The sequence below is a fragment of the Anarrhichthys ocellatus genome, unplaced genomic scaffold, assembly GCF_004355925.1.
Source record: "Anarrhichthys ocellatus isolate YVR2014 unplaced genomic scaffold, GSC_Weel_1.0 scaffold40, whole genome shotgun sequence".
NCBI lineage: Eukaryota > Metazoa > Chordata > Actinopteri > Perciformes > Anarhichadidae > Anarrhichthys > Anarrhichthys ocellatus.
The window spans coordinates 1,989,869-2,002,295 of NW_022280070.1; the positions used below are offsets into that span (position 1 = coordinate 1,989,869).

General features: G+C 39.9%; 1 protein-coding gene across 2 annotated transcripts in view; it reads right to left on the minus strand.

The window, feature by feature from the left end:
• Positions 1 to 5,940: 5,940 nt before the first annotated feature.
• Positions 5,941 to 12,427, minus strand: part of asic2 (acid-sensing (proton-gated) ion channel 2) — a 273,460-nt gene continuing 266,973 nt past the window's right edge. For both annotated transcript variants that reach the window (XM_031867642.1, XM_031867641.1), the window contains 5 exons: positions 11,338 to 11,491; positions 10,940 to 11,031; positions 10,341 to 10,420; positions 9,609 to 9,677; positions 5,941 to 8,803 (listed from right to left, as the gene is read on the minus strand). In XM_031867642.1, coding sequence (XP_031723502.1) covers positions 8,702 to 8,803; positions 9,609 to 9,677; positions 10,341 to 10,420; positions 10,940 to 11,031; positions 11,338 to 11,491 — 497 coding nt within the window. In that variant the 3' untranslated portion in view covers positions 5,941 to 8,701. The remainder of the gene's footprint in view (positions 8,804 to 9,608; positions 9,678 to 10,340; positions 10,421 to 10,939; positions 11,032 to 11,337; positions 11,492 to 12,427) is intronic.

Sequence of the window (12,427 nt, forward strand, 5' to 3'; positions counted from 1 at the left end):
ACATGCTATACTATGACCATTTTTTACTTTTTTCGACATGCTATACTCTGATCGTTTTTGACTGTTTTCGACATGCTATACTATGACCGATTTTGACTTTTTCGACACGCTATACTATGCCGTTTATAATTCTGCAGAAACTTCCTTCATTAACACCAGGACCAGTGGCTGCACTCCAGTGGGATTATGCCTTACCTGACCTCAGCATCACCGGCCCTCGATTGTCTTCCTTCAGGATGGAGTCCAATCGCCAAAGACGTTGCACTATTCAAATTTGTACAATGTGTAATAAATTATTGTGAAATTCGAATGAAGTCTCTCCTGATTGAATGACTTTTTTCGACATGCTATACTATGACTTTTGTAAGATGTATTTTTTTAAGAAATACTATAATCCAACCTTTTTTGAGATATTTATGACAAATTAAGAAAAATTAAGCCAACACAGAAGAGCCAAAAACTGCAGTTTATAAAAATGGCCACTTAAGGCTTATTCTAAAAGTGAGCCCCTTGCCATAGACTGGCATTTTAAGATTTCCAACTTTACAGCAGAAATAAAGAAACAGTTATGTCTCTATAGCTAATCATGATAACCGTAAATATACTTGACCTTGTGGCCAAAACTAATAGTTAAAGCACAGATTAGAACCATGCAAATACCTGTAATAGGTTGTGTGTTTATTTGAACTTGATGATTAATGGCATTTTCTAAGTTTCAGATAGGCTTTGGATTCTCTGAGTCTGCTCACAATGAGGCCTTTTAGAAGATCTAACATTTTAAACCTGATTAAGTGAGGGCAGAAGGCAATCAAATAGTGATTTAAGACGTCAACATTTTTTAATTAATAGAGAGCCTAAAGTAGTGATAGTGTGTGTTCTGAGGCATGGATAGTAGATGAATAATAAAAAAAGATTAACATGAACCTCTGAGGTAAGCCTTTGAACTCATTTGGGCCTTGGAGGCAGCAATAATGATGATGATACATTGAGTTATAATTGAATCTGAATTCAATTACTGGTATATAGTGTTTGGCACAGCAGCCCCTGAATGAGTCAGACTGGATGTAATTCAGCTTTAGGACACGGGTAAAAGATATAGTGGAATGTATCAGCTCTCATCTGAAGACTTTTTATGATAGTTGAATAGGATGACCTTTAAGATTAAAGACTGGACTTCTCTCTCAATTTCCTGTTTGAATTATGGGGTCGAGATGAAAATCACCCAGAAATGAAAATGTTTGTCAGCTTAAGCATCAGAGTTCAGAGTTCTTAAGAGTAAAGGAAATAATCTCTTTTAACATCTGACAAACGTTGACCTTGATTTGATTTCTTGGCTGCAAACAGTGATAATATATCATGAATCAAGCCATTATCCATCTGCTTCCTTTGTGTAGGTTTCTTCTTTGTGATCTGAAGCTAACGAAGGCCGGTGTTGCCAATGAGTTGATTAGTATGCTGCAGAGTACATCATTTCAGGTACTCAAGGGCTTCTGCCAGATGTCATTATACATCATTATAGTGAAACATTTACAATATATATTATAAATTAATCATTTTTTCTATATACAACAACCGAAAATCAATCTGGGACAGACTTCAGATGAAGTTTAGTGGTTGTTACACGAAAGACATTTCTTTTTAATCACCGTACTACCCCTGTCGGAGCAAAAGAGGAGACAGCGGAGGATTGTGTGAGCTACTATAGCACCACTAGATGGCACAAGCAGAACATTAGGATGCCTAGTTTGGAGCCGAGGATATTTTAGGAGATGATGTTAAAGATGTTTTCACCCCAAAAATAATTTTGTTATGATAATGTTAACATTCTTATTCTAATTGCCTCCAGGCACTGAGAGCCATGACACTTTCCACTTTGTTTACTCACTTTTGCGCTGTGAGATATGAGATGAAATAAAAAGCTACACATTTCTCAGGAGTGATACAGATAAAGACCACTTGTTATTGAATCAGAACTCAACGTCTGGTTATGCTAACACACAGACACGGTCCGCTCCTCCACTATCAGCCAATCAAATCTAATCTTGTTGCCTCTTAGGTACTGTACAGCATCAAGGCCACACAGTAATCTCCCCAGATTCATTGTTGTCATAATGTAACTTGCACCAAGTAGATTTTCTTAGTGATGGATGATCCAGAGAACAAATGACTGCAATAGTGGAGGCTCCTCTCTAAAGGTTTCGCTCGTGGCCTTGGTTTCATTGCTTTGGCCCGGATCTCCCCTCGCAGGCACTGTTATCCATCACAAAACACTTTACTGAAGAGCAAGCACACACACAATAACACGCATCTGCTCATCCATCGGGACTGGGATTGTTTTTGGGATTTGCGATTTTGTTTATTATTCATTCGTCTAATTTAAATTTTAATACATGCTTTTTGTTAGCACTGGCAAGAATGATTAAGTTTTGTGTATCTTGTAGTTTCAAATAACTTCTGTCTACTACGCCTAATAATGTGCAAGTTCTGCAACTTTGCTGCGGCATAAGTAGATACAAGATGTGTTTGGTCTTTCTTCTTTTATTAAGGTTTTGATGTAAGGAAGATATTTTTCAGGGAAACATTTCAAATCATTTTTCATCCTGATCGTGTATGTCAAATAACAGACACACACATTCTTTCTTGGTAACAATTCGGTATTTATAGTATATATATAGTATATCTCAACTAGCCTTTTATACAGACTGCCAAGACATTTGGCACAGACATTCATTGACCATAAAAGGATGAAGTCTATTGACTCTTATTTATTTTGTACCCTCATTAATCATCTCACAACCTCTGAGGTTTATCCTGTAACCCTGAGGAGAGTGCCCGGACCAAGGATTGGAACCAGTGCCCCAAACTCGCTAACTGTACATAAAGTAGTTAAATCTACGCCTCAACCAGCTATAAAAGTAAATGCTGCTTATGTATTTGTTCATCAGTACTTGTTTCACCACTGGTTCAGTTACAGCAAGAATTTCATCGTTGGATAACGACATTTTGTCCAGTCAGTCTGAGGAATCATGTCGACAGAGTCAATTTGAAATCTTTAAGGGAATCTTCATGGGGCTTCAGCTCATCAGGCCATGCCGATTTGAGAGGTATGTAGGTATGTAGTTTGCAGTGTTGTTTCAGTTATTATCATGGCACACAGAGATTCTCCGAAAACTGTTCTCAAGAATCTCAGGCTCGTTGACGCACGAACATCGGTCAGGTGTCGTTTCATTGGCCAAATGGATTATTAGCCCAGTTAACTATTACTAATGCCACTGATTTCCCAGGAGCTCGTTAGGAGCACAAGAAGAGAACACCTGGGTTAGTCTATGACTTGTAATCAAATCAGCGATCAACTCAGCAATAAACACAGCCAACAGGTAATTAAATAAGATTCAGCCCCAGGTAATAGTCAGTGAGCGCATACGTGACAAGACCATGCAGCAACATCATTTCTGATCCTCCGTTATTTCATATATATACAGTAGATATGCTTCAATATTTTAAAAGGCACCTATTCACTAGAGGAGCAAACTATTTTCTAATTGAATTTAGTAATATACTCTGTCAGCGCTAACACAGATCACATTCAGTAAGATTAAGTCAACAGCTCTGCACCTTTGGTGTCTGTTTGGAGTGAGGAATTCAATTATGTCGCCAATTTTGCTTTTGTGACATCATATTTGCATGGACATAAATAATAGACATCAAGGTTAACTGCATTAACTGAGGTGAAGGTTTTCCAGAGATCATGTTGGAAATAGCTCCTGTAGGACTGTATTGCAGGACGGAGAAATAAATGGAAAATCTACATTGTCAACTGTCAAAACTGGTGAAAAAGATGAAATGAAGCTGCTGATTAAGTCTTTGACATGATCTGTATTTTCTTCGTTCAGCTCTCCAGCGACTGTCTTACTCTCAATGTACAAATTTCTCTTTGTTCAAACTCCAATTATCTTGAATGTTCTTACTGTGTTTCTCTCTCTGACATGACTCAAGAGTTACAAGCATATGCCGCCTGATTAACAGCTTGATGTTCTGTTCTGTGAGTTATATCATGTTGCTGTAGCACCACTGTAGATGTAAAATGGCAAACACAATTTGTCAGGATGGCTTGGAGTAGATAACGTGCAGCTGTCATGTAACTTGTCCCAGAGTTATGTTGAGTAGTTTGTCAAATAGGCTGTGTTTACAAGAATTTGGCAAACGATCTGTTCAGGCAGGAAGGAATGTAACCGATTGATGCGTGAACTTTGAATCAAAGAAATCAGAAAATAATGGATGTGCTTCTTTGCCCGACTGCCCCAAAACTAGTCATTTCAACCTCGTTAACAAAGAAAATTCAGTTGCGCTCATATTTAAGTCGTGTTATATTCATGTAAATACCTTGTTTAACAATTTGCACTTCAGCTGAAATGAGTTAGTCGATGGACAAAACATCAATGGACTATTTCAGTAATCAATTCAAGTAATTTCAAGTAATTTTCGTACACAAAAATTAGATGCAGCCTATAGTTTGCACTGTTTTTACATTATGACGTGACATTTTGGCAGTTTTTATGAAGCATTTAATATATTAATACACATTGCAATGATCAAATGTGTGTTGACAGACTTTTGTTGCTATGGTAAGCACAGGGGAGCAACATGCAAAGAGGTTTTTGGCTTCTTTAGCATTTAGTTTCAAGGCTGAATCTTTTAAACTTGACACACACCACCTCTTTATCTTCTTGATCAGACAGCAACAAAGGAAGAGATAAACCCATCTCCCCTTTATTTGAGGGCCATGCTGTGCCAGATGTAGTTTTTCATCTCCCCAAAAGGAGAGAAAAAAATTACTAACCAAAAGCCTAACCTTTTTTAAAACTAAAGCGGAGGTCTCCCATTTCTAAAGAGACGTACAAAACAAAAGGCTTATTTTATGTTGATGAACCCAAAAAGATTCTGGAGCAAAACCTTTGAAAGTCTTCAACAAATATGTTTGTCAATAAAGTAAAAGGTTAGAAACACTAATGCTGAACCACTGTGTGTGCACTCTCCTGCTTTTAACACAATAACTTAGAACATATAATTATAAGGGAATCCTGATAGATTTTGTTGCATAAACTCTTTTAGTACTTGCTGGACTTTGACATTAGTTATACACCCTAGCTCCTGTTTCTCTTCTTGCTTTAGCATACAAAAAGAATGCATGAAACACTTTAAACACATAGCAGTATTTGATCTTATTGTTTCTACAATGCTCTTTTCAGTACTTGTGAAGCTTCTGTTGTGTGTTTCCACTCTGCCAAGGCAACCAGTAAGTTTACAAGTTGTTGATGCATTATGGCTGACCTGCAGGCAATTTCCTCTGCCTAAATATCTGCTAAATGAACTGAGGCTGAACTGAAGCTGAATTCCCAGCCTGCAGCAGCTCCCAGATGAGTCTGGCGATGTGTGGAATATTAATATAAATAAACCAAAACCCAGGGATCATTTTCAACAATGGTTAACTCAAAAAATGCAACCGTTGCCCTGAAGTTAAACTTAAACCTAACCAAGTCATTCTATTTGAATTCACAATGTTAATCATGTGCTGAGGGGCAATCACTTTTTCACACAGGGCCATGTAGGTTTGGATTTTTTTTCCCCCTTAATAATAAAAACCTTCATTTAAAAACTGCATTTTGTGTTTACTTGTGTTATCTTTGTCTAATATTTAAATTTGTTTGATGATCTGAAACATTTAAGTGTGACAAACATGCAAAAAAATAAGAAATCAGGAAGGGGGCAAACACTTTTTCACACAACTGTATATATATATATATATATATATATGATAGAAATAGCGCTCTGAGTTTCAGTGCCCACTGCTGCTGCTGGATTCCCTTAAAAGAAGCAAAGCTTTTAACAAAACCTGAACAGCATGCTAAATCAGGTTTCAAGCTGATTTTTCCGCTGCTGTGGCGTGCCCCCCTACATTGTCCAAGCTGCTGTAATCATTTGAGGCTGAATGGGGGAATACTTCAGCCAATATTAAGTGCATGTAGCACGGATGTCAGAGGGAAATTACACCTTGCCAAGCTACATTTGATCCAGCTTGGCTTGTTATTCTCCAGTTGTTTTTTTTGCAGGGGTTGTCATTCTCTAGTTGAGAATGTCCCTGCGTCAGTTCACAGGTCACACTCCCAACCTCCCAAGAAATGACACTTTAACAGAGGAAGACTGGGCTACACAAGCACTCAGACTCTTGGTTCGTCTACATTTGGGCTTAAAACTCTTCAGTTTACCAATGCATTTTGTTAGAATACAATTGTGGCTATTCATACCCCTCACTGCACTTATGCTATTTTATTTTTCTGTTTATTCAGTTTTATTTAATATCAGCTTATTCATATCATATCTCATCTCTTTTATTTATTTCTATTTTGCCACGCTAGTGGCATGGCTCTAGGGAGGTAATCCTGCTCTGTCTGTCCAACCATTTGGTCCAGACTGAAGTATCTCAACAATTATTGAATGGATCATTATGACATTTTGTACATACATTCATGATCCCCAAAAGACAAATCCTGCTGGAGATCCCCTGACTTTTCCTAGGATCATCATGACATTGACATTTTTCCTGTTTGAGTCTCCTCCTGGAGAATCCAAACAGTATAATAACTTTGTTAATCATTTGACTTTTTAGTCGAGAACCTTCATGAGGTTTTAGTTACAGAAAATACTAGCAAAATTAATTTAATTCAATTCATTTAATTCACCTGTATTTGTGTTTAGTGTGAGTTAGAAAATATCGCCATGCCTTGCTCAGCCTTGTCACAACATGACGCCATCACTGCAAAACAACTTTTTAATTGAATTGTTTCACATTAAAAACACACACTGTATGCGGCATCACAAAATGAGAGAACGCTGTCCTGCGATAACAATTGAAGCCAAAGTAGAGCCAAGAATCAGCCAGTGTCGTTACCATGAAGAGACGAGAGACACGTTAAGTCTCACACCCCTGCAGGTCGGCTGGAGATTGTGTCCGTCTGAAGCCACAACATAAAATAGTACACACAGACAGCAGGTTGAGCCACAGATGGGAAATCATAATTCAAATAGTCTCACAAAGCACTTGAATTCATTCCTACCTGTAATGTACATTACCATGATGATAGCGACCAAGCTAGGATGACCATGGACTCGTACGCACTAAATCTTTCACTTGATCTCACACAAGCTTTTGGTGTGAAGCCGTATTATGTAACTTTCCGAGGACACTGAAGGTTCAGAGAGACCTGTATTGGAAAGGAAGCCTGGTGCTCATACAAAAATGTGTCCTTCGTGGTAAGCATGACATTCAACTTCCATCTAAATGCTACTGCCCGTTACATAACATTCTCACCTAAAGAGTAACATGAAAAAAAATGTGACAAATATGAAGTCACTTCTGTACCTGGAGTGAATGTTCTACTGGATTTATTTTAGATTAAATATGATTCAGGTCTGCGTGGTACCCGAAACAAAAACACATTTACACCACATCACCCTGTTTCCCAAAAACACATCCCAGCTAAACCCTCCTCATGGTGCTTTGTCATCATTTATAAGATCTCTTTTTTTTTTGGTGAAACAAAAAATAATGCCACCTTTGATAAAGTGGTAACAGCCGTCTGAAATAACATTCTCTTAATGAAATAATGGTTTGACAACAGTCTGGGCGTATTCATTTGTAGCGGTATTTTGTACATGGCTGTCTGGCAAGCAAATAAATTCAGATTCTAACTCTTAGACGTGTGTTGGGTTGAGGTGCAGCAGCTAGAAGCAATTTATTCATATAAATTGACAGTAGGAGTACGACATCCCTTTAGAGATATCTGTAGGGAACGGCTTAACACCCCTGGAGTCACATAGCAAACATGCCTTTTAGTAAACTGACTAAACTGAATCCGACGGGTGAAAAGAATATGCAGACTGCAAAATATTCAGATTTCACTATTTTCATTGATCAAATTTGTTTTGTTTTCTTCCCTCAGTAATAGTCTTGCATCACCAACCACCTTCCCCTCCAAGACAGTTAAATAATAAATAATAAATTGCTGTTTAGAATAGATTTCCGAGGGTATGATCTCATCTGAACTATGATTTTAAACAACCATAAGTTCAATCTGTACATTCGAAGTTTGATATCTCACCTGGGCCTTCGTCACAGGCCTTTCCTGCAGATAGAGAGAGAGAGACAAACGGCACACATGTACAGTAAAGCAACACTGCAGTCCAGCATATGCATCAGCAAAGAGAGCAAGATAGATTGACGCATGCATGTTCAAAACCAAGTTTGTACAGTTCATTTGGCAGTGAGCGACATATTAATGTGTTTGTTACATATGCTGCACAGGGGGTGATCCCCCTTCATGGGTAGCTGTCCCACCTAGTCTCTGATTTTCTCTGTATGTGGAGACACGGATCCCACTGCACTGGTCTGGCACAATGGAGGCCACAGTGCAGTGCAGGCTGACAGAGAGGGCCGATAAGTCCGGCTGACAGCTCCTTAATCCCCATTAGTGCCTCAGACAGGGCGGTTTGACAGAGTGCAACACTGTCCTTAGGCCAGTCCCTGTTTTTGTCCTCCCTCCCCTGTTAGGGACCTGCAGGATGCCCTAACAGAGGATGTGGTGCCACCAAGTGGAGGCAGCCTCTGGGTGTGTGTGGCTCTGAGGGACAAGGGTGGAGGGCCTCAGCAGGCAATCTCCTCCAAGGTGCCCAGCGTTGTCTGCAGGGGGACTGTCACAGTGTGGCTGATGGACTCCGAGTGGTTTGCCACCGGGTCACAGGAACTCTGGGGAAAAAAAGATTGAAAGAGTCTTAGTGCTCGTTCAGACTAGAGAGTGGCAAAGCAATATTCATTTGGGCATCCTTGTGAAATAGGTGTTTCTGGTGAGCAGGTGACTACTTTTTGAGCTACTACTTTGGCTGGAGAGCTAGCCACTAACATGCTAACTAGCCGGCATCATGCCAGCACAACCCAGTCACAATAGATTGGTTGTGAACAGGACAATAAATTAACCCAATGTATTCAAAAGATGTGACTTTTACCATCGAGCTCTGTACTGGAGCACTTTATAATATGCTTTAATATGATACAGTAACTTCCTGAATGTCAGACTCTCTGCCTCTCTATGGTTTGTAGTCAACAAATGAACCAATTAAGGCACAGCAGGTTTATTTATTTATTCTTATTCAAGAGGGTGCAGGGTGCTGCCACTGGCACCTTTTATTGATACGCAGCAGATACCCCACCCCCAACCTTCTCCCTGTACAGCAGCTTTTGGTATTCTTGATTTAACTAAGATTAGATGTTCATGCATGCGTTTGTTAAGGGGGGAATAGTTGCTCCCAAAAGAGTCCTCTTCGCCGTTTGGATTCTTTGAGAACTCCTTCAAAGAGCAGAGCTTTTTTTTTGGGGCATTAAATTGGCATGCTACCGTCGGTCTGAACACAGTTCTAGATTTCCTAGGGCGCTCTTTCTCCGTGCTTGTGTGGAGGTGTAATGACAGGGCAAGGTTTGATATGCATGGTCAGAGTGCATGAAATTGCACTCTGTAAGGAGAATTGACAAGGGAGGGGTTAAAGGCCACTCTCACGACATCCTCTCCATGACTCTCCTCCTCCTCCTCTCTGCTCAGTAAATCCAGTAGCCTGTCTTTCACCACCTGCAGATTGGGAAATATAAGTCAGAAAAGCATCACTTAATAATTACAAGAAGAGAGCTTCTATAACAGTTGGGAACATTTGACTTCAAAGCAGAAAAAAAAAATTAATAGTAATTTGGTGGCATATGGCAACACACTACACTATTACAATCATTTAAGCATGCAAACTGTTAAAAGTAGCTTTAGAGGTGCTTATGTCAGTGACATGAGGGTTTCTTATCCCCATTACTCTATTATGGCCATTAAAATAAAAATAAAAATTGAAAATGACTTTCCCTCTGTATTTCCACACCCCTCGGGGAGACAAAGACTATTATTTCTTGCCAGAACTCTGCGCAGCTGAAAGCAGCTCTAAAGAGAGCTTCACACAGTAGAGCAAAGGTAATGGGAAAAGCACCAGCACACATTCCTTCATCTCACGCCACTTCTGAACTAAATCTAGCTCTTTGTGTCAAATCTGCTTTTTGCATCAGTGACATTGCTTTTGTTGTCAGCTTTCATGGTCAACGGATGCTCCAGCTCTTCACGGAAAAACCCAAAATGAGAGCTATCAATGTTTATCGCTCCGAGTAGGACCCTTTAGAGGAGTGATGTGTTGGCGTAATTAGATGTTTCAACATTCATGTGAGAACAAAAGTGTGAAAACAGCATTTTTAGACTGACCTCATAAGCATAGTCAAACAGCTCCAGGATGGTCAGGATGCTGGCTCCAATGAACAGACCCATCTGGCCTCCAATATCACCTGTAGGCCACAGCCACAGTTACACAAAGAGAAATATAATAGTTTACAGGTATACAGCGTGAAACCTGAAGAAACAGCTGCGAAACGTGATCGTTTATTAACACCTGTCAAGTTTTAGTTTACTTCACTCCCAGAAGATTTCCAAAGATTACTGCTTTTGTCAATTACTTGGTCAATACTGAAACAAATGACCTTGTGATGTTCAGTCAGAGATTGTGGAGAGGCTATTTTCCCACTTTTCATTTATAGATGCTGTGACTTAACTGACAAAATTGTAAAAATGTAGCCCACTGCCAGTAAAATCTAATGTCACAGTGCCGACATTTTGTTGATGGCTTGTCACACACACCATGACCGTCCAATCAGACATCTTTCAATTAGCTTATCTCGATCTTCTGCCATGACTCAGAGTAGGCCATTTCCCATGAATTAACACACCTATTCAAAAGTAGCATGACTGTGACTAATGTAAACTGGATCCAGGTTTGGAAAATAAAGTTAACATTAAGTAAAACTTACCCAGCAAGCCTGCCACCTCGTAAGCTTTCTTTTGCTCGATGGTCTCGTAGTTTAAAGCCTCAAAGAACACATCCAACACCAAGATATTGTCTCTGCAAAAAGGCAAAATTGGGCATTAGTCCAGAAGAATCCACCACCAGACAATCACTTGGCAATTAACAGCCCATCTATTTCCTGCAAGGCTGAGAAAACAGGCAACACAACCACTGTGTGGGAGGAGAACATGTGTATTGCAGAAGGTCAGCTTTTCACAGATACTCCAGTTCTTTAAATGCGTCATTAAAAGTGCTACTGGAGACACCGTGGGCAGCAAAGACGCTCAGATCCTCTTTGTGGTGAGTTTGCATCTTTCTCCCATTTAAAGTGTGTTATCTCTGTATGCTAAGCTTGCTACTTACGTGATGTACTTCTCCGACTTGTTGAACTTCTTCTGCAGGTAACGGGCCGAGGTCTTGCTGGGGATTTTGACCATGGACAGCTCTTTGTTGTAGCGGGTCATGTTGCACGGCGTCCTGCACATGCAGTTACTGCTCTCCACAGCCGACAGTTTAGCTTCACGCAGGAGGGGGCGATGGAAAGGGGAGAGGCGTAATAACGGGGGTAAATGGAACGAGATGTGGGAGGATGGGTTGAGGATGATGAGCACAAAAATGCTCTTTTAGATACAAATTGAGACTTTTCCTTATATAGTCCTAGATATACTAAGACTTCCACTTTAAAGGCAGAAAATATCCAATTAGCAGTGTGACTGCTAAATATTTTGCCAGTTTAACTAGGGCCTCCACCCCTATACATCCAACTGAATCCAAAATGATTGAGTAATTTAGTTCAATCATTTGTTTTTCCTTTTATCCATCTTTTTTTGGCATCTCAAGACTCTGGTGAACTTCAAACCCAACTAATCGGAAATAACATTATGTTAAATTGTGCTATAATGGTACACCTACCACAGCCAGATACTTCTAAGCCACATCTTTGCAGTGTGTTCGTGCCAGCTGTACGTCAATGCTTTATCAGAGCAAATAAACATTCAACTAAACAGACCTGAAGCGTCTGCAGCTTTGTACTTAAAGCATCAGTGCCACAGGAAAATGTATCTTGCACCTCTTTTCTTGATCTGAAATCTGACCCCTGTTGTCCGGAAACTGAAGACAGGGGTCAGATTTCAGATTATGAAAACACATACTGTACCTATAAACACTGGCATTCAAATACCGGATTGCACACATGGCCCCATTCATACTGCGCCTTAATTCTTGCGGCTGTTTACTCCATAAAAGCCTGAACGCCAGTATAGGTCAATGTCACTGTCAAAGTCACAACATATAAAAGCACCAAACACGCCCTCAAGCAGCATCCGTGAAAACAGCCTTCGCCCGACAGAGACAAAGTCCTGATGCAGAAATGCAAGGCTCTATTCACGGCTCTGCTTTGGCAGTTTGAGAGAGAGAGAGAGAGAGAGAGAGAGAGAGAGAGAGAGAGAGAGAG